Source organism: Natator depressus, chromosome 14 (genome assembly GCF_965152275.1).
Source record: "Natator depressus isolate rNatDep1 chromosome 14, rNatDep2.hap1, whole genome shotgun sequence".
Classification (NCBI taxonomy): Eukaryota; Metazoa; Chordata; order Testudines; family Cheloniidae; genus Natator; species Natator depressus.
The window spans coordinates 39174829-39195563 of record NC_134247.1 but is presented as its reverse complement, the minus strand read 5'-3'; the positions used below and the strand labels follow the sequence as shown (position 1 = coordinate 39195563).

Here is a 20735-nt window from a genome sequence, read left to right as displayed (position 1 = left end):
AAGAGGGGTGGGGGGGTGTAGCTAAAGTGGGATTGAGCAGGGATCAGGGACGCATGAAGGGAAGGAGGGGTATGCAGGGGGCAGGATGGGATGTGGGCATGGGGTATACTGAAGGGATGATGGGGCAGATAAGGGGGGAACAGGAATGTATCAGAGGGCAGGAGGGGGTGAAGGGGATGGGGGTGCTGAAGGGAGGTTGGGGCAATGCAGGGGAATCAGGGGAGGCTTATGGGGCAGGTGGGAACAGGGCTGCAATAGAGAGAAACTCTGAGTGGGGGGCTGGGCTGGAGGCAGAGCAGCAGCAACACTGAGGGAGAGAAGAGCTGGGGCTGGATGAGTCCGGAGCCGGGGGCGGTGAGCAGCTGGGGAGAGTGAGGGGTGACCCTGGGCAGAGGGCCCAGTGCAGGGAGACACCACCAGCCAAGAGGCCTTGCAGGCGACACTTGGGGATGGAGTCATAACCCCGACAGGGGGGAGGGGGTTTGCTGGAAAGAGGGTTCTGCCACCTAGAGCCTGAGAGCATGTAGCCCATGCTAGAGCGTGCATCTGACCTGCATCATCCCTGCAGCACAGCCAGGGCCTGGGAGGGAGGCCTGGGACTTGTGAGGACTGAACTGCCCTTATATTCCAGAGATGGCAGTTTGTGCTTCCCCTGTGCCCACAGAGCGGGGTGACATGTTTTCCTTTAACCTTTCCCTTTTTTCCCTTAATTTTTTTTATTAGTTGCTGTTTAATAAATTGTATTTGTTCTGAACTCTATGAAATGGTCAGGGAAGAGGACACTGAAGCATCCAGTTTGGAGAGAGAACCCTGGATTTGGGATATCCCTAACCCCTGTCCTGAGTGACCAAAACAAGATTGGGGGTCGAGTCCCGCAGCAATCCTGGGCCCAGCCTTGAGGGCTTACAAGGACTCTGCCACACAGGAGAGTGGAAGGGAGACCCTCGAGGTCAAGCAGGTCTCTGGTAGAGGGGGAGGGGGCAAGGACTCAGATCCTTTCGCTAGCCAATTCCACCGGGGCCATGCACAAGCCAGGAAAGTTCCTCACAATAGCGAGACCATTCCCCCGCTTACCTGTGTGCATATTTATTGCACATTCTCCTAAAAGTAATTGAGTATTTTAGGAAAAAGTGTCAGAGCAACTCTGGGGGAAGAGGCGGGGCGGGGAGGTTCTGGCACTCCTGCTGGAGTGTCTGACTTTTAAATATTACCAAGTTGGCCACCCATGTAGCTAGCTGAGAGGCTGTGAAAAATGTAAACAAGCATGCAAATATCACTTTTCACAGCAGCAGCCTTACTAGCTAGCAATAAATAAATCATAGAATCTCAGGGTTAGAAGGGTTCTCAGGAGGTCATCTAGCCCAACCCCTTGCTCAAAGCAAGACAAATCCCCAATTTTTGCCCCAGATCCCTAAATGGCCCCCTCAAGGATTGAACTCATATCGCTAGGTTTAGCAAGCCAATGCTCAAACCACTGAGCTATCCCTCCCTCCCAAATATTGGGGAGGGGGATGTTGATTTGTCTATGGGTAAGGGGACAGTGAGCCCCTTACTGAAATTTAGTGGGAGGGGGGTATGGTTGGCTCTCTCCTACTTCCAAAAGAAAGGGGAAGGGCTAATGAGAAATCAAGATTCGGAGACTGACAATGGGCAGGGGCCAATGCTCCAGGTCAGCCTCATTTGCAGGGCAGGCAGGCCCATGAGGGAGTCAGGAGCCCGGGGTCCTGTCCTCTGTGTCAGCTGGAGGTGGCGGGACCAGAGCAGGGTGGGAGGCGCTAAGGAGAGAGCAGAGCTGGGCTGGGAGCAGAGCAGCACCAGCCAGAAGCAGGGAGGCGCAGCCCAGGGAGCTGAGCTGGAGGCAGAGCAGTAGCAGCGCTGAGGCAGAGGGGAGCTGGGGCTGGAGCAGTCCGGAGCTGGGTGCGGTGAGCAGCTGGGGAGAGCGAGGGGGATGTGGGCAGAGGGCCCGGTGCAGGAAGACGCCCCCAACCAAGAGGCCTTGCAGGCTGGACTGGGAGGGGGATCTTATCTCCAATGGGGGTGGGGGGGACACTGGGAAGAAGGGTCCTGTCACCTAGAGCCTGAGGGTGTGAGGCCACCACCAGAGCACATGTCCGACCCACAGCATCCCTGCAGCACAGCCAGGGCCTGGGCAGGAGGCCTGGGACATGTGAGGAACAGCCTGTGAACTGCCCTGGCATCTCAGAGACGCTGTTTGTGGTTCATCCCACAGAGCGGGGTGACATGTTTTCCTTTAACCTTTCCCATTTTTTCCTGAATTTTTTTATTAGCTGCTGTTTAATAAATTGCATTTGTTCTGAACTATATACAATGGTCACGGAAAAGGGAGAGCGGAGAAAGTACCCCAGAGTGGGGACAGCCTAGCCCCTGTCCTGAGTGATCACAAGGTTTGGTGTCGAGCCCCTCAGGAATCCTGGGCCCAGCCTTGTCAGGGTGTACGGGGAGACTTTGGCAAACCAGTAAAGTGCCTGAAACCACTATGACTTATTGCTAAAAGCAGCCAAGTCAGCAGGCTGTAAATTGGCCATTCAGCACTCTCAGTTTGACCTAGGCAGGAGGGGAGGGGGGAGTTTTGGGTGCCACAGAAAGGGCAGCTTGACCCAGTGTCCTTCCTGATAAGAATTGTGTTGAAGTGGCTGATACATGCATTTTCGAAGAGCAGGATGTGCCCCAGGAATGTCTATTGGGGCCTCAAGGCTGCAAACTCTGGAAAAACCCGCACCTGGTTAATCAATAATCAGAAGGAACCTCTTGCTTGACTATTGAAACTACTTACTTAACAAGTTTTCTTTAAGGGACATGTCATTCTATGACTAATGTATAAATAAGGGGGGAAAGTTTGAGGTAGTTGGACTCTTTTTGGACTCTCCCTCTGGATACATCTTGCAGTCCCCACCGGCAGATGGAAGATTTGGCCACCACCAGAAGCCTGCCGCTGTGCCATTCGAGAGCCACACTCAGCTCTGGTAATTATCGAGGGTTGGGGGTGTTTTACAAACCTTTTGCGGACGTGTGTTAGTGCCTGAGACTAAGTAAAGTTTAGCTTTAAGTGCAAGCACTCTTGTGTTGTCCTGTTTGTGCCAGCCGTCTATCGGTCGGAGGGCCGTGTCTCCCCTGATTTATTTCCTGACACCACCTCGCACAGAGTAAAAGTTACCAAGAGCTTTGGGTTGAAAGAACCCCGGGTAGCAAGGATTACAAGGACTCTGCTACACAGGAGAGTGGAAGGAGAGCCCTCGAGGTCAGGCAGGCCTCTGAGTATAAGGAGTGGGAGCGAGGACTCAGATCCTTCTGCTATTCCATTCCACAGGGCAGTGTATAAACCAGGAAAGTTTACCACTGTTCCCCCCCCCCCACTTACCTCTGTGCATATTTATTGGTTTTTCCTAAAGGTAATTACGTATTTTAGGAAAAACCATCAGAGCACCCACCCCAAAAGCTGCTGGCTGCACTCTGAGGCCATCAAAAATTTGGTCGTGAGAACCCCTGGGCTAGATGATCCTGATGGGCCCTTCTGACCTTAAAGTCTATGAGTGTAACAGAAGCCAGACACAGAGAGGCAAAGCGCAGAGCATGGGATATCGCTAGGACCCAGGAGCAGCTGGGTGGGAGCAATACTAGGGTCACTCATTCCCGGGTAGCAGGAAGGAACTCGCAGACGCTGCAGTGACCCTTGGACCCCAGGCTCCCGGCGAGATCCCCGAGCCCCGGCGGCTGGTGCTGGGAGCCCGGAGCCCGGGCTGCAGCCGGGAGAAGGGAACCTCCAGCCGGGCCCTGCCCGCTGCTCCCCGGGAGCCTCTCCCAGGGCAGAGCCCCCAGCCCGGCCAGGGCCCCTTCCCGGCCCCGGCCCCGGGGGGCCCTGCTCGGAGGGAAGGTAAGAGAGACCCGCCCCCCCGTCACCCCCGGGCTGCAGGGGGCGGGTTTGGCCCCGGGCTGCTCCACGCGGAGCTGGCTGCGATTCCCTGCCCCGGGCCCGGGAAAGCTGCCGCCAGCCCCCGGTGTGTGCGGGGCGGGGGGAGCCCGGCCGGGCCGGGACAGACACACCTGGGCGGGCGCAGCCGGGAGGGGTCTGAAGAGGGACCGGGCGTGGGAGGACAAGAGGAGACTTACAGGTGGGAAGGGCTGTGTGATGGGGCAGGACGGAGGTGAAGGGGGATGCAGGGAGCAGGATGGGATGGGGGCGGGGGTGGCTGAAGGGGGGATGGGGCGATGCAGGGCAATCAGGGGAGACTTGTGGGGCGGATGGGAACAGGGCTGCAATAGAAGGAAACTCTGGGGGGGGTCACTGCGAAGGAAAGGGGGGATGAGGGGGGGCTGGGGGGAGACTGAGAGCAAGAGCAGACTGGCTGGAGAAGAGAGGGGTCGGGGAGAGGGAGAGATACAAGGGCAGCTCCCCCACCCCATGGGGCAGGAGAGGGGGAGGGGCTGCCGGACCCACCAGCCAGACGGGAATTCCTGCAGCGCAACTAGTCAATGAAGCTTTGGAGGAGGGGGCTTCCACCTACGGGCTCAGAAGCTACAAGGCAAATATCCAGACGCCCTCCCTGCACACACACACACACACACAGACACCCTGCTCCCAATTTATGATTTTCAGACACACTCATGATTTTGGGGTCTGTCTCCTGAGGGTTCGGGGCTCCCCATTTCCGGGCAGGATTCAGATCTCGGCCACACCGGTGTGAGACCGGAGTCACTGCTGACGCTGGCGGGTGGGGAGCGCGGATGGGCCCATGGGATCAGCCTCTGCCTGCCTGTCCCTGGGGGCTGCAGGGCCAGGACAGGGAGGCGCAGACATTAGCTGCAGCCACCAGAGGGCTCCGGTTATTGCTCAGGGAGAGGAGGGGGCGGGTGCGTGTCTCTCTCTCCACCTGATATTAGAGCCCTTGAATTGAGCTCCCTGGGTCAGACACTGCTGCCTCCTCTGCCTGAGAGCCCAGACTGTGAAACTGCTGCTCCCCAGCGGGGTCTGTGCCAGGGACAAACCTTCATTAACGCCCCCTCTGTGCCCAGCCCAGATGGACACTTTCTCCAGCGGCTGGAGTCAGCCCCCTGGGGCAGCCCCGGGCTCTGCCCACGCCAGCCCCTGAGCTGCAGGTGACTGGGAGAGACCCCGGGGACAGGGCTGGGGCCGGGCAGGAAAGCGACTCTGAACAAAGGGCCCCTTTCAGGGACCTGCAGCTGAGTTTGTACGGGAGGGGCAGGGGCTCCATGTGAGTCTGCGGGTCCCAGAGCTGCTGCCTTCAATGACACAGCCAGGCTCACACTGGAGGGCGAGTGCCCATGGGAACGGGACAGACCCCAGTTCTCCCAGGCAGAGCGGAGAAGGAAGGAGACAGGAAGGGGAATGGTGAAACCAAAAGGGACAGCAGGAGCAAGAAGTGGGGAGGGAGGATCCCAGCTCCCAGGCCTGCCCGGATCCATTCCCTGCATCCCACTGGGCAGCCTGACTCTCCTGGGAACAAGTGAAGGAGCTGACAGAGGAAAAGCCAGGTCCTGCCCCGGCCGAGTCCCGGCAGTGCCCTGCCCTCGGGGCCAATGTCAGGGGGAATCCCCCAAAGTGGCTCCTTTGATTCTGCTCTTTTCTAGCCTTTGTCTTAGTGACTCTGTCCCTGGGAGGGTTTAAAAGTGTCTCAGGGGGTTCAGTGCTGGTGGGAGGGGCTGGGTCTGTGTTGTGATAAAGTGACTGATGGTTTTCCCAGCATGGCAGAGTCCAGAGCGTCTGTCTGCAGGGAGGGAGCCTGGGGGGAATCGTGGTGTGAAATGGACTCAAGCCTCTTCTGAAACCTCCCCCATCGCCCCTCTCGCTCTGACAGGCTGAGGAATCACGACCACTTTTCACTCCAGATTGTCCCGTCTTCCAGGGGACAAGGAAGGCAAATGGCTGTGATGGAGCCAGCTCAGGTAGGGGATTTTCAGGGAGCTGTACGGGGTTTGTTGTGGAGGAGGAGGGGCAAGAAACCCCCAGGGGGAGACAGGGAGGGAACAGGGTGTGATAAACGTGCTGGGACACGTTCAATTTGGAGCCTGATTTTCTGAACAGAACCATTTTCAGATGCTGGGAACATCCTCCCATTTCTGAAACAGGGGGAAAAAAACAAAAAACAAAAACAAAACCTGGGCAGGGCTGGGAAAACTGACCAGACTCCCAGTACTGGAGCCTGAACCCACTGGCCAAAAGTTGCTTTGAAATTCGAAAGGGAAGCTGTCAGAATGACTGTCCCTGTCTTCTGCTCAGAGCTCTGCTTCCCCTATCAGCCTGTGGCTGGCAGGCGTGTGGGAAATAAGAAGACGCTGCCCTGCTCCGTCTGCTGGGAGGGACAAGGAGCTCTTACCTTCTCCCCACCCCCTGAAGACTCCTGGCTGCTCTGAGCCAGGTGGGGGTGGGATTTTGCTTTTCTGGGCCTCCTCCCCCATGAATAGTGGGATTGTGGCTGGGGCAGCAGGCGCTGAGTGTGGGAACTGACGTTTCAGATGCTGGTGACCTTCGAGGAGGTGGCTGTGTATTTCACCGAGGGGCAGGGGGCTCTGCTGGACCCCGCTCAGAGAGCCTTCTACAGGGACGTCATGCAGGAGAATTATGAGACAGTGACCTCGCTGGGTAAGCGATACCCGTCCCCTCAGTTATTAGAAGCTGTGGGATATGCATATCTGACTTTAGTCAGATTCTTCCCTGGTGAGTTAAATTGGAGGGGGAGGGTCGCATAATCCACAGCTTCAGTGTGAGAGACCCTTTATCTCCACACCCCATTCTAGGGAACAGGGGATTCAGAAACCTAATGGACAGGCTAATTCATTCCCATCTCTCCAGCTTTCAAGGGGCCAGAAGCAGGGTATTGCCCTCTCTGTATTATTTCTCCTTCACACACCATTCACCTTCCTTCCTGGGACTAGCTCCATCCATGGCTTGGAAATAGACAGGAGTTTAACACCCGAACTGTGTGTGTGTCAGCGAGTCCCCAGAGCGCATCTACACTGAGAACTCCTAGTGAGGGAGTGGCAGCACCCCCCTACCTCCCACATGTCTGCTGCTCCCAGGGGGTCTGAGCTGCTACAATCCCATGTAGGGTTGGGTTAAACTCAGGGAATGTTCCATGTGACAAATACTCTACCAAGACTCCATACACCCTGACTTTGCCTGATTTCACCGCTGACCAGGATTCCCCATTCCCAAACCTGACTTGATTGTCCAGCTGGAAAGAGGGGAAGAGCCATGGGTCCCGGATCTCCAAGCCACCGAGCAAAGAGAGAGCCCGAGAGGCACCCGCACAGGTGAGGAATAAGGGAAACAGATAAACATCTGGTGAGTGAAGGAAAAAGCTGGGACTCCCAAAAACTTGCTGTGACCAATAGCCCTCAGTTCTGCCCCATCTCACCCAGGTCAGGGCTGCAGTCAGTAGGTGTCATAGCATCAAGGCAAAGATCATTCACGACTTCTCACCCATCCTGTTAGCTGTCAGGAATTTCCTCCCTGACATTGCTTCCCTGGGAGTGTTGGGGTGGGATGTGGAGGCAAAATCCAATGTCTCCAGCTCCCCAACAGTCACTGTGTTGTGTTTTCCCTCTTTGCTATTCCCCTTTCTGTCCTTTCTCCCGGGCACAGGCAGTGACTCCTGTCTGGATTCTCTCTCTCCCAGCAGGTGATAGGACAGTGAGTGAGAACAAGGAGGAGATTCAGCAGCAGGAAGGTCCTGAGAAAGTGGAACCGCAGGAGAGGTTTTTGAGAAGAGCCGAAGGGAATTTTTCCCAGTGCTTGGAGCAGGGAAATGCCTGGGGAGATCGACACAGATCAGAGATACAGCTGGGAAACTATCCCAGGACGAAACTGGATAAATCCACTGAACGTGGCGGAGGATGCAAGGCTCCCAAGGAAACCACAGTCAAGCAGACAAGTCACAATGAAGAGAAACCCTGCAAATGTCTTGACTGTGGGAAAAGATTCAGTTTCAGTGCAAGCCTTCTTACGCATCAGAAAACCCACACAGGAGAGAAGCCCTATGAATGCTTGGACTCTGGAAAAATCTTAATTCAGAAGACACAACTTATTCTACAAGAGAGAGTGCACACAGGAGAGAGACCCTTTAAATGTTGTGAGTGTGGGAACAGTTTTAGTCAGAGTGCAACGCTTATTACACATCAGCGAACCCACACGGGAGAGAGACCTTATAAATGCCTTGAGTGTGGGAAAGGTTTTAGTCAGAGTGCAACGCTTATTACACATGAGAGAACCCACACTGGAGAGAGACCCTATGAATGCTTTGAATGTGGGAAAGGTTTTAGTCAGAGCTCAGCACTTTTAACTCATGAGAGAACCCACACGGGAGAAAGACCCTATAAATGCCTTGAGTGTGGGAAAGGTTTTATTGCAAGTTCAGCCCTTACTAATCATATCAGAATCCACACAGGAGAAAAACCCTATAAATGCCCTGAGTGTGGGACAAGTTTCAATTTGAAATCAACCCTTACTACACATCAGAAAACCCACACAGGAGAGAAACCGCATGAATGCTTGGACTGTGGGAAAGCTTTCCGTTTCAAATCAAACCTTAATGCACATGAGAAAACCCACACAGGAGAGAAACCCCATAAATGCTTGGACTGTGGGAAAACTTTCTGTCTGCGCTCATACCTTATTAAACATGAAAGAATCCACACAGGAGGGAGACCTTATAAATGCCTTGACTGTGGGAAAAGCTTCAGTAAGAGCTCAGAGCTCACCAAACATCAGAGAATACACAAGGGTGAGACACCCTAGGAATAGCTTGATTGAAGGAAAAGATTCAATTTGACTTCACACTTCAGTGATCCACACAACAGAGAGACCTTGAATGTTGGGGAAGGTTCATTTGGTTCTCCCAGAGTATTAGGCATCCGCAAATCCACACAGAGAAGAAACCTCTGAGATGTTCTCAGTGTGGAAAATGCTCCAAGTGGAGCTAACACCATGTTGGAAATCTCAGACTCCTCCACACAGCAGGGAAATTCTCTCAGGGCCCTGACTGGGGCTGGCCATGGTGACCAACCCATTTCCTCGTTCCCACACACATCAGGGGCATTTAGCTCCGAAGGACCCAGCTGCCCATCGCTGGGGTGAGGACACAGCAGCAGCCGAGCAGCAGCTGGTCAGTGACCTTCTGGCTCTGCCTGGTCTAAGCAAACCCCAGGCAGAGGAGGAGAAGCCCCCATCAGCCCCTCCTCCCTGCTGCAGCCCTGGCTGCTGAGCTGATGGGCCACAGGTGGAGGAACAGAGAGAGAGAAACTCCTCCAGAGGCTCCCTCTGCCTGGCTGAAGTTTTCCCTCTCTCCCTTCCCCTCCCAGCCAGGATCCCCCTGCCATGGAGTTGAGAAGGACACTTGTGCCAGGCCCCACCTTCACTCTAGACACCTGTCCCCACTCCCCATCTTCCACCAGTCCCTGGGGTGGGCTCCCCCACTGACCTGGAGCTGTTCCCTGCAGGGGGAATGTCCCAGGGGGCTGGTAACTCCTCCCCTCCCTGAATCCCCCAGGGCGCTGGTCTCTGGGGGATCAACCATTAAGGGACCAGGGCGATGGGTTATGGGGAGGAAACTGGGGATTGAATGGTTGAGGCTGGTGGAGCTGGGTGCTGGGCTATCGAGTGTTTGGGGATGATGGGATAAGAGGCGAGGGAGAGCACAGGGGTAGCAAGGTGCTGCCTCTCATCACTCTCCCCATCTGCCCCTTCTCCCTGCCCCCTCTGCATTCAGACAGCAGCATTAGCAGAGACTGATTTCCACAGAGTCTTTTCTTGGAAGTCTGGATTTCCCACGTCTGCTACAGCAGCATCAGCCTCTGAGAGAGAAGCAGTGTTGCCTAGTAGATAGAGCACTGGCCTAGGACTCAGGAGACGTAAGCTCTGTTCCCAACTCTGCCAGCAGGTTGCGGGGTGACCTGAGACAAATCTGTGCCTTCCAGGGAGGGAATAATTTAGTAGTGATGATATCATCCTCTGAGTGTCTATCTAGGGCAGGAAAAGTGGTTGAGATTAGCTAGTGCGTCTCCTTTGTTTCTCCACCCTTTTGCTAGTCTAGACTGACCCTTAGCGGTTTATTCCAATCCCCCATTAGCAAAGTGATTGTTAGAGTCACTAAGTGTCCCCTTTGCAGTGAGATTGTCTCATTCCCAGACATCCTCACATTGCTCCTGGTTATGCTGAAAAGCATTTGATTTTTTGTGCTGTTTCTTCCTTATACACCAGCATTCAATAGAGTCTAAAAAAGCGGGAGCAGGGCTAGTAAAATAACGTGGTGTTTTACCTTCTGTGTTGTTTGATAGGGATGGGTTGAGTCCGGGGATTCCCTCCTCACCCAGCAACCTCACACATCTTCTCTGCCCAAGTTGTGGAGAGTTTATCCCTTTCCCTTTCTACCCCTCCACCTTCATGTGTGTCCTTTCCCACCATGCTTATGACTCACGCTTTGATTTCTTTGATCCTCAATCAGGCCCCTGAGGGCTGGAGAAGAAAATGTCACATTCCTGAAGGGGACATTCAAGTGAACCCCAAAGCACAGTTTGAGCTTAAATCTGTAGCCCATGAGGTTAGTTTGCTAGCTTGCTATATTGCCTAGAGTGCTTTCTTCATTGATTTGATTGATTATATTGTTATCTTCGGGGAGTTTGGTTTATACCGGATCTCAGTGTATATTACTCAGAATAGCTGGCTGTAATGCAAAGGAGCCTACAGGCCTGTATCCTGTAAGAGGAATTTTAGCTTGAGTCAGTTAGGATAAGTGATTGCAACCTTTGGCATAGATAAATGTCCTATTGGCTACCCCTTTGTCTCTGGGGGAACTGAATGGAGAATCACATGAAGAACCGTAGGTGTTTCCCTTAAGTTTGGAACAGAGCGGTAACCACAGGGTGCACCGCAGCAGAACATGGAAGTTATGATTAATGTCAAAGTTAATGGCTTCAGGGATGAGATAATCAATATTAACATGTATGAATTTATGTATGAATATGTCACAATATTTTAGCCTATAGAATAAGTGTACCTGAAGATTTATCTGGGTGAGGAAATAAGATTTGGTCATGGAAGATTGGGCACGGCTATGAATATTCATGCCATTGTGAGGACCCTATAAAAGGGCAAACAACCATGCCGAGGGGTCACTCGTTCGTCACTCTTTATACCTTCTATTACGCTATCCGCTCAGCTTGGCAACGTAGCTACTCATCATCCAGTCCTGACCTCCACCTAGACCAGGGGCGGCCAACCTGGGGCTCCGGAGCCACATGCAGCTCTTCAGAATTTAATATGCGACTCCTTGTACAGCCACTGACTCCGGGACTGGAGCTACAGGTGCCAACTTTACAGTGTGCCGGTGGGTGCTCACTGCTCAACCCCTGGCTCTTCCACAGACCCTGCCCACACTCCACCCCTTCCCAACCCCTCCCCTGAGCCTGCCATGCCCTTGCTCCTCCCACTCCCTCCCCCCAAGCCTCCTGCATGCCATGAAACAGCTGACCTGGGAGTGGGGGGTGTGTGGGGGTGTGGAGCTGTTGGGGGGCTGCTGACGTTACTGTAGCTCTTTGGCAATGTACATTGGTAAATTCTGGCTCCTTCTCAGGCTCAGGTTGGCCATCCCAGACCTAGACCATCAAATCTATCGGGCATGCCAGAGACAAGACTGGTCCTCTGTCTCCTGCTACCCGGTCTTCAGGGAAGGGTGTGAACATGCTACCTTAAATAGTCTTTAGAATAGGAATGTTACCACCAGGAACTTTAGAATTCTATTACTTATTTGTGACTCTGTGCCTTGTAGCTTTGATTGCTTTTTCACTTGTTTTAATAAAGATCTTAAAACTCTGGCATTGCCCTCGGTGTCAGTGCCCTTGCCACACACCCCAAGAGTCTGCTCCTGATGTAGACTATCCGTGTTCTTTAACCCCCTGGGAGCCTGAACTGGGACACGAACCTAAATTCTTCTAATCAGATCACTGGTGAGCCATAACAAACTAGCCCCCATAAATTCAGGTCTACAAATCCCAGCCTCCATCTATTGGTAAAGTGGCATCTGGAGTTCTTCCAGCCAAATCCAGATCATTTGTAGACAGGAAGTTTTTGGTTAGGTTTGTCTTGTTTTCCTCTTTCTTTTATGATGATGATGCTTAAAACGTTTGTCAATAACAGAGCCAAATAATGCAGCAGTGCTGAGTAAAGCAGGTTTGGCCTGTTCAGAAGGAAATGGGCAAATTTGTTCTCCAGATTTTGAATCTTAAGATTCTCTGGGATTTCACTTCATGAATGAGAAAGTGGTTTGTAGGCCACCTTGGATTGTGGGTTTTTCTCTTTTTGGTGAAGGCTGTTCTGTCATGTATTTTGATATTAAATTATTCTGACAGGATGGAGCTCGGGTTTATTGAGGACTTCAAAAGACAAATGATCACTTTCCAAAATAGTCCTTTCTGATTTTCTTTTCACGTTTCCCTAGCCTTTGTCATGAGATTTTTCTTGTTCTTAGAACAATGAAAGTGACGAGTATCTAGCCACAAAAACAATGAGGGCGAGTGCTGGATACGCACTCCAAGAGTTAGAGACAAAGGGTCTGTCTACACTGGCAAGTTTCTGTGCAGTAAAGCAGCTTTTTGCGCTCCAGCTGCAGAGGTGCGCACACTGCCAAGCCACTTTGTGTGCAGAAACTGCGCAGTTGCAGTGCAGTAAAAAATCCACCCCGATGAGAGGCGTAGAGCTTTCTGCGCCGGGCTACAGCGCCGCGGTGCCAGTGTAAACACCGTGGCGATTACAGCATTGCAACTGGCCTCCAGTCATGTCCCACAACGCCTGTTCTCACCTCTCTGGTCATCGGTTTGAACTCTACTGCCCTGCCCTCAGGTGACCAACCATCAGCCCTACCCTTTAAATTCCTTGGGAACTTTGAAAGTCCCCTTCCTGTTTGCTCGGTGATGCATGCAGTGGTCTCAGCGTATATATCCAGGTGACCACGCCTGCTCCATGCACCAGGTGATCCCTCCCCTTAGAGCAATGCTGAGCTGCTTGACCTCATCAGCATCTGGGGAGAGGAGACTGTCCAGTCTCTCCTGCTCTCCAGCGGTAGGAATTATGATACCTATGAACAGATTTCACGATGCATGACAGAAAGGGGCCATGATCGGGACACATTGCAGTGCAGGGTCAAAGTGAAGGAGCTGCGGAACGCCTACCACAAGGCGCGGGAGGTAAACCACCGCTCTGGTGCTGCGCCCATGAGCTGCCGGTTCTACAAAGAGCTGGATGTGATACTTGATGGCGACCCCACCTCCACTGCAGAGACCATTGCGGATACTTTGGCGGCTCAGGGGACAGTCGAGAGTGGACTGAGCCAGGAGAAAATCATGGACGGGGATGTGGTGCAGTAGGGGGACCCAGAGGCAGAGGACGACTCGTTGTTCACAGATGCATGAAGCCACGAGCTCTTCTCTACCCCGGAGGTGGCCAGCCAGTCACAGCGGTTGGAGTTTGGTGAGGCGGAAACAGGACAGGAGGCCCCTGGTAAGTGGCTTTGATTTTGGGAATCGCTGAAGTGAGTTGTTGGCGGGTAGGAGGGCTGGAGAAGGCCGTCTTGTGTCTGTGTGCTGAGCTTGCGGGAGGGATTTGCAGAAGGCTGCCCTGCACCTGTGCGATGCGCGTACCACCACATGCCTAGGAAGGGCGGCGGAACAGGGTGTTGATGGACTCCCTCACTTCATGGGAATCTGCCTCAGAGATCTCCATGAAACTCTCATGGAGATACTGGGCAATCTGCTGCCGCAGGTTCTTTGGCAGAGCTGCTTTGTTTCTTGCCCCATTAAGGGTAACGTTCCCGCGCCACTCGGCCATCGCTGGGGAAGGGAGCGGGGGAGGCATTGCTGCACACAAGCAAGCCACATAAGGGCCAGGGCAGAAGACGCAGTGTTGGAGAAGACCTTCCCTTGATTCCCTGGTCACCCTCAGCTGCAAGATATCTTCCATAATGAAGACTGCCTGTGGAAAATGTGGCGACAGTAATGATTTTAATGCCCCCTTACAGTGCTGGCTCTCCCCAAGAGCCACGTGCCTAGGGTGACCAGATATCTAGTGTAAAACATTGGGACGGGGGTGGTGGATAATAGATGCCTATATAAGAAAAAGCCCCCAAAATCGGGACTGTCCCTATAAAATCAGGACATCTGGTCATCCTACATGTGCCCATTGCACAGTACTGTCCTGGAACATTGAATTCCCATGCCCCTATGGTTACTCACCATTTTGGGGGTCTTGTTGCTCATGTGTGCTTGCCTGGGGTCAGCCAGTCAGTGACAGGTATGTGAATAGTGGCTGCGTTTTTAAACACTGATTTGGTGCTCTCTGTGTTGCAAACAATAGTGCTTCTGTAAAATGGTGCATTTTGGCTTCACAGATCTGACCTTGGGAGCCCAGCCTCCCTCTTCGTTATCGCTGGCTGAACGGCTGCACAGGATTAGAAAGAGACCACAGAAAAATAGGGAAGACAACAAGAAAAAAAAGAATTGAAGGAATGGTGGGACAGCGAGAAGAGGGACCAAAAGGAGAATGCGGCATGCCAGAAAGAAGCCACGGAGCAGCTCAAAAACGTTACGGAGCACCAAGCGGACATGCTGCAGGTGCTCATAGGACTGCAAACGAGCAGCTCTGCTCCCATCCGCCCCTGCAGCTGCTGTCGCAAAACTCTTTCCCATGCTCCTCCCCCCCGACACTGCCAACACACTCTTATCAACATCCTGGCTCCAGGCAGTACCTGCTGCATTCCGCACATGCCCTGTCACAGTCCAGCCCTGCGGACTCCCAGCACCACTGCATTCGACACCTGTTCCTCTGCAGAGTAGCTCTGCTGAAGTACAGTACCCGTTGCACTCTACTCCAAAGAACAAGGTTGCATATGATACCTGGACATACACAAATCTTTAACCGTCCTGGGACCCCACTTCTTCCTGGGACCCTCCCTTCCCCCATCCACCACAGCGCAATCACCTCCTAGCATTACAAGCATTGAACTCCCGGACATAGCAACAAAGATTAGTGGCTTTCAACTTCAAATTGCTTCCTCCAGGCTTCCCTGATCCTTATGACCCTGCGCTGTGCCCCTGTAATAGCCCTGGTCTCTGGCTGTTCAAATGGAGCCCTCAGGTGCTGAGCCTCAACGGTCCAGTCTGAGTGAAACTTTCACCCTTCCCTTCACAAATATTATGGAGCATACAGAACGCGGCTATAAGCATAGGAATATTGTCATCGGCCAGCTCCAGCCTCCCATACAGGCAGCACCAGTGGGCCTTTAAACAGCCATAAGCACACTCAACAGTCATTCTGCACTTGCTCAGCCTGTTGTTGAACTGCTTCTGGCTGCTGTAAAGGTTCCCAGTGTATGACTTCATAAGCCACGGCATAAAGGGATAGGCAGGGTCTCCTAGGATCACAATGGGCATTTCAACTTCCCCTACGATGATCTTCTGGTCTGGGAAGAAAGTCCCTGCTTGCAGCTTCTTGAACAGGCCAGTGTTCCGAAAGATGCGTGTGTCATGCACCTTTCCAGACCAGCCTGCGTTAATGTCTGTGAAACGCCCACGGTGATCTACAAGAGCCTGGAAAAATACCCCTTCCTATTAATGTTCTCGGAGGCTAGGTGGTCTGGTGCCAGTATTGGAATATGTGTGCCATCTATCCCCCCTCCGCAGTTAGGGAAGCCCATTTGTGCAAAGCCAGCCACAATGACATGCATGTTGCCCAGAGTCACGGTCTTTCATAGCAGGATGCGATTAATGGCCCTGCACACTTCCGTCAACATGAGTCCAACGGTCGACTTCCCACTTTGAACTGGTTAGCGACTGATCGGTAGCAATCTGGAGTTGCCAGCTTCCACAGTGCAATGGCCACGCGCTTCTCCAACGGCAGGGCAGCTCTCATTCTTGTGTCCTTGTGCCACAGGGCTGGGGCGAGCTCATCACACAGTCCCACGAATGTGGCTTTCCTCATGCGAAAGTTCTGCAACCCCTGCTCGTCATCCCAGACATGCATGACGAGGTGATCCCGCCACTCAGTGCTTGTTTCCCAAGCCCAAAGGTGGTGCTCCACTGTGGTCAGCACCTGCGTAAATGCCATAGGCAATTGCAAGTCATAGATACTGCATGTGGCGAGATCAATGTCGGACGCCTCTTGCCTTTGCAGTTTAAGGAATAAGTCCACTGCCACTCGTGATGTGTTAGTGAGAGCGAGCAGTGTATTGGTCAGCAGTGCAGGATTCATTCCTGCAGACCGATGAGGCAGAGCGTGCAGTAAACAAACGGTTGAAAGATGGTGCCAAATGTGGATGGAAGCAGAGGGATTGCTGGGAAGCGAAGCAATGCATCACGGGGCATTGGGACAGGACCCAGGATGCCCCGCGACCCCCTCCGCCTTCCCACAACACTTAGCGGCAGAAGAGGGAGAGATGCTCTCTGGGATAGGTGCCCAAAGTGCACCCGCCGAATACCGATGCACGTACCGCAAGTGTAAATACGCTATTGTGCACGCAGCTGACAGTGTGAACACACAACAGCGGTTTCCCTTCAGCGTTCTCTGAGCGGCGATGTAACTTTACTGCACAGAACCTTGCCAGTGTAGACATACCCTGAAATGGGTAAGGAAGTTACTGCCTGATCCCTGCAGAGATGTGAGATACAGTCAGGAGCGGGACAGGGAGAGGGTGGGTGGGTGTACAGGGCCTTAAAAGGGCACTGTTTGCTCTTGCAAGCCAGAGAGCTGAGGCTGAGAACTGTGAACTCACTGCACATGTCCCACAGAGAGAGAGAGAGAGGAAATGTCCTACGAGAGCTGGATGAAGTCGTCCTTGAACTCTAAAGGACTACCAATGATGCCCCAAGAGAACTGATGTGGAGCGGGATCGGCATCTCCCCATTGCTGAGAGGAGGATGCCAGGCAAATGCCTCTCTCATGGATTGTGTTTTTCTACCAGCTTTAACTTGTTCCTCTTTCCCTGGGGCACGTGTGTGGCTGGAGCAGCAATGTGCTGAACCCGGGCTGAAATGCACCCTGCCGAGATGGGCGTTGGATGGGGAGGGGGTTGAGGGGTTAGGTTTTATTTCTTGGTTTGAAAAGAATAAAGAAGAATTTAGTTTCTCAAACCTCCAGTGTCTCTTGTACTGAATAATGGGGGGAGGGGGAATGGTCTTTAATGCAGTCACTCAGACGCTGTCTGGCTGTCACCCATTGACACAGCTGGGGAAAAGGCTGGTATCATTCTGGGGTGTATTAACGTGAGTGTGGTATGTAAGTTGCGGGAGGTCTTTGTCCCGCTCTGCTCGGCACTGGGGAGTCCTCAGCTGGAGTCCTGTGTCCAGTTCTGGGCACCACACTTTAGGAAAGATGAGGACAAATGGGATTGAGTCCTGAGGAGAGCAACAGAAAATGATCAAAGGTTTAGAAAACCCGACCTGTGGAGGAAGGTTTAAAAAAATGGGTCTATTAGTCTTGAGAAAGGAAGACTGGCGATGGTCTGTAGCCATGCTACGGGCTGTTATAGAGACTGGGAATCAGTTGTGCTCCATGGCCACTGAAGGTAGGACGAGAAGTAAAAGTGTTAAGCTGCGAGGAGGGAGATTTAGGGTAGAGATTAGGAAAACTTTCTAACAGTCTGAATATTTAAGCTCTGGAATAGCTTCCAAGGGAGCTTGTGGAATCCCCAGCATTGGAGGTGGCTTGGTTTTTTAAGCCCCTTGGCGGTGTTATTTCACCATCCCTGAGCTCCACACACTGCAGGTTCCGGCTGTGATGTTTTCTCAGGGTGCCCCAAACTGTGAATCTCCTTGTTACCCCCTGCCTCAGTGCAAGGGAAACGTACTTCTGCTTAACAGGCCTCAGTTTCCTGTCACCCCCAGCCTTCAGCTCTGCACCCAAACTCCCCAAGGCTCTGCCAGTCCTTACTTTGCCTGGCAGGTTAACACTAGGTGCAGCCTTGCCCTTGAACTCCTCTGAATTGTCCTTCTGTAGTGTCCAGCCCCTCTTCACTGGACACTCAAATTCAAAGGCTGAGGCAAGTCATCCCCAAAGGGACAATACCAGCTTGTTAGATTCAGTTGAGGATCAGTGCCAATATAACATCACAGCATTGAGATATGCATTTTAATGAAAACAAACAGGAGTTTATCAACTAAGGTTAAGAGATAGTGAAGCAATAAGACCAACAGGTTACTTGTCAAACACCAGGTATAACAGGATTCATATAGTCTGAGTTTAACATTAACAAGTGTAATCCATGGCTAAAACATTCTCCCAAGGTCACCAGCCAACGTTGCTGGGATCCCCCTTTCCATGAATGCAAAACACGCTCTCCTGTTTGCTTCCTGAAGGATTGCAGGGTGATGTTCTTCTCCCCCAGGTGTCCAGTAAACCGTTGAAGTGCCCCCCCCCCGACCCCATTGTTGGTTCTCCAGTGTGCTCTTTCTGTTGGTCCTAAATGTCAGTGGCTCTCAACCTTTCCTGACCACTGTACCCGTTTCAGGAGGCTGATTTGTCTTGCCTACCCCCATGTTTCACCTCACTTCAAAACAACTTGCTTACAAAACCCAACAGAAAAATACAAAAGCATTGCAGCCACCCTATTATTGAACAACTGCTTCCTTTCTCATTTTTACCACATCATTTTATAAAATAAATCAATTGGAATATAAATATTGTACTTACATTTCAGTGTTTGGTATATAGACCTGAATAAACAAGTCAGTGTCTGTATGAAATTTTAGTTCGTCCTGACTTTGCTAGTGCTTTTTATGTAGCCTGTTATAAAACGAGGCAAATATCTAGATGAGTTGATGTACCCCCTGGAAGACCTCTGTGTACCCCCAGGGGTACAACTACCCCTGGCTGAGAACCACTGCTAATATGCAAACAGGACTTCAAATGTGTTTGCAAACAGGACTTACAATGCTTCATCTACATGTGAACTGGGGGAGAGAGATGACTAGATATCCCTTGGTCCAGCAAACCCTGTTTGTCAACCCTGCCTGGATTCAGACTTTACAACAGTTTCCAGTATATACACATAGTTCCTTAAAGATCATCCGCCCACACTTCTTGCAGTGATCCTGAGGACCAGTATTAGAGACCTCCCATGACCCACTGTGGATAAATACTATGAAAGCCATGCCTGAGGAGGAGTGAGTTGGTCAGGCCTGATCGTGGTTGCCCTCGTAGAACAATGCACCCTCTTCCGGTCAACCCTGAAGGGCTCTTAGTGACATAAGAAGCAGGGTCTGGGGCAGGGGCCTGCAGCGCGGTGGGTTGATCGCTAGGACCCAGGAGCGGCTGGGGGGCGGCTCTGGGGGGAGGATCGCGGGGCTCAGGCCCGGCCGCAGGAAGTGACTCGCAGCCGCTGCAGCAACTCAGGCTCCCGGCGAGATCCCCGAGCCCCGGCGGCTGGTGCTGGGAGCCCGGAGCCCGGAGCCCGGGCTGCAGCCGGGAGAGGGGAGTCTCCAGCCGGGCCCTGCCCGCTGCTCCCCGGGAGCCTCTCCCAGGGCAGAGCCCCCAGCCCGGCCAGGGCCCCTTCCCGGCCCCTGCCCCTGCCCCGGGGGGCCCCGCTCGGAGGGAAGGTAAGAGAGACCCGCCCCCCCCGTCACCCCCGGGCTGCAGGGGGCGGGTTTGGCCCCGGGCTGCTCCCCGCGGAGCTGGCTGCGATTCCCTGCCCCGGGCCCGGGAAAGCTGCCGCCAGCCCCCGGTGTGTGCGGGGCGGGGGGCTCGGACAGCCACACATTGGGGGGGGGGGGGGAAGAGGGAGGGTGCAGATAAGGGGGGATGGGGGGGAACAGGGATGTGTGAGGCCGGGGGCAGGATGGGATGGGGGCGGGGCAGTGGTTGCACTGAAGGGAGGTTGGGGCGATGAGCGGGGGGGGAATTACGGGGCTGGGGGGAACAAGGCGGGAATGGAGGGAAGATGTGAGCGGTGGCACTGTGGGGGGGGTGTAGGGGGGGAGGCTGGAGGCAGAGTGGGAGAGCAAGAGGAAACTGGCTGAGGAAGGAAGAGCCAGGGGGGCAGGGAGAGGGCTGCAGGCAGGGGGGTGGGGAGAGATGCAAGGCAGCTCCCCTGCCCCATGGGGTAAGGGAGGGTGAGGGGGCTGCCCTGCCCTGCCCTGCCCAGCGGCAATTTGTTTCCCTAGAAATAGTCAAACCAGCAGTGGGGGATGGGCAGGGTGACCGTCCCTCCCGAACTGGGCAGCACAGCCCTGAAGTGCAGAGTTCAAGTCCCGGTCCTGGGCTGAAGGACTCCCCGACACCATTTGTCCCGGATTCCCTGTGCCAGGGCTCTGCGCCTGCCTGAGGCTCCGGGGCAGCGCCAGCCTGTTCCCCGTGGGTGGGGCTGAGGTGGGCCTTAGCCCCCCTTCGCCACGAACCCCCACTCCTCCTGTGCCCCCCGGAGGCCCCACCCACTGGCCAGGCCAGAAGCTAGATCTGGGCCATAATAAGAGATTCCCAGGCTGCACTGTGGAGCCCCAGACCCTCCACCTACCCTGAGGGGTGGGCAGACGGGCCAAGGGATGCTCTCAAGCACCCCTGCCCAGGGCAGGTGGAGGGTCAAGACTCCCTACAGTGACCTGGGCTCCCTGGGCTGCTCTTATCATAGCCTGGCCAGGGGGCAGGGCCTCAGGGGGAAGAGGCGGAGCAGGGGGCGTGGCCTCAGGGAAAGGGGGCAGGGCTCCCGCAAGTGTCCCACTTT

At 53.7% G+C, this 20735-nt stretch overlaps 1 protein-coding gene across 1 annotated transcript in view; it reads left to right on the top strand.

Moving 5' to 3' along the window:
• Positions 1 to 17078, top strand: part of LOC141998581 (uncharacterized) — a 97594-nt gene extending 80516 nt beyond the window's left edge. The window contains exons 8-9 of the mRNA XM_074971452.1: positions 7933 to 13528; positions 14415 to 17078. Coding sequence (XP_074827553.1) covers positions 7933 to 8773 — 841 coding nt within the window. The 3' untranslated portion in view covers positions 8774 to 13528; positions 14415 to 17078. The remainder of the gene's footprint in view (positions 1 to 7932; positions 13529 to 14414) is intronic.
• The last annotated feature ends 3657 nt before the right edge of the window (positions 17079 to 20735 follow it).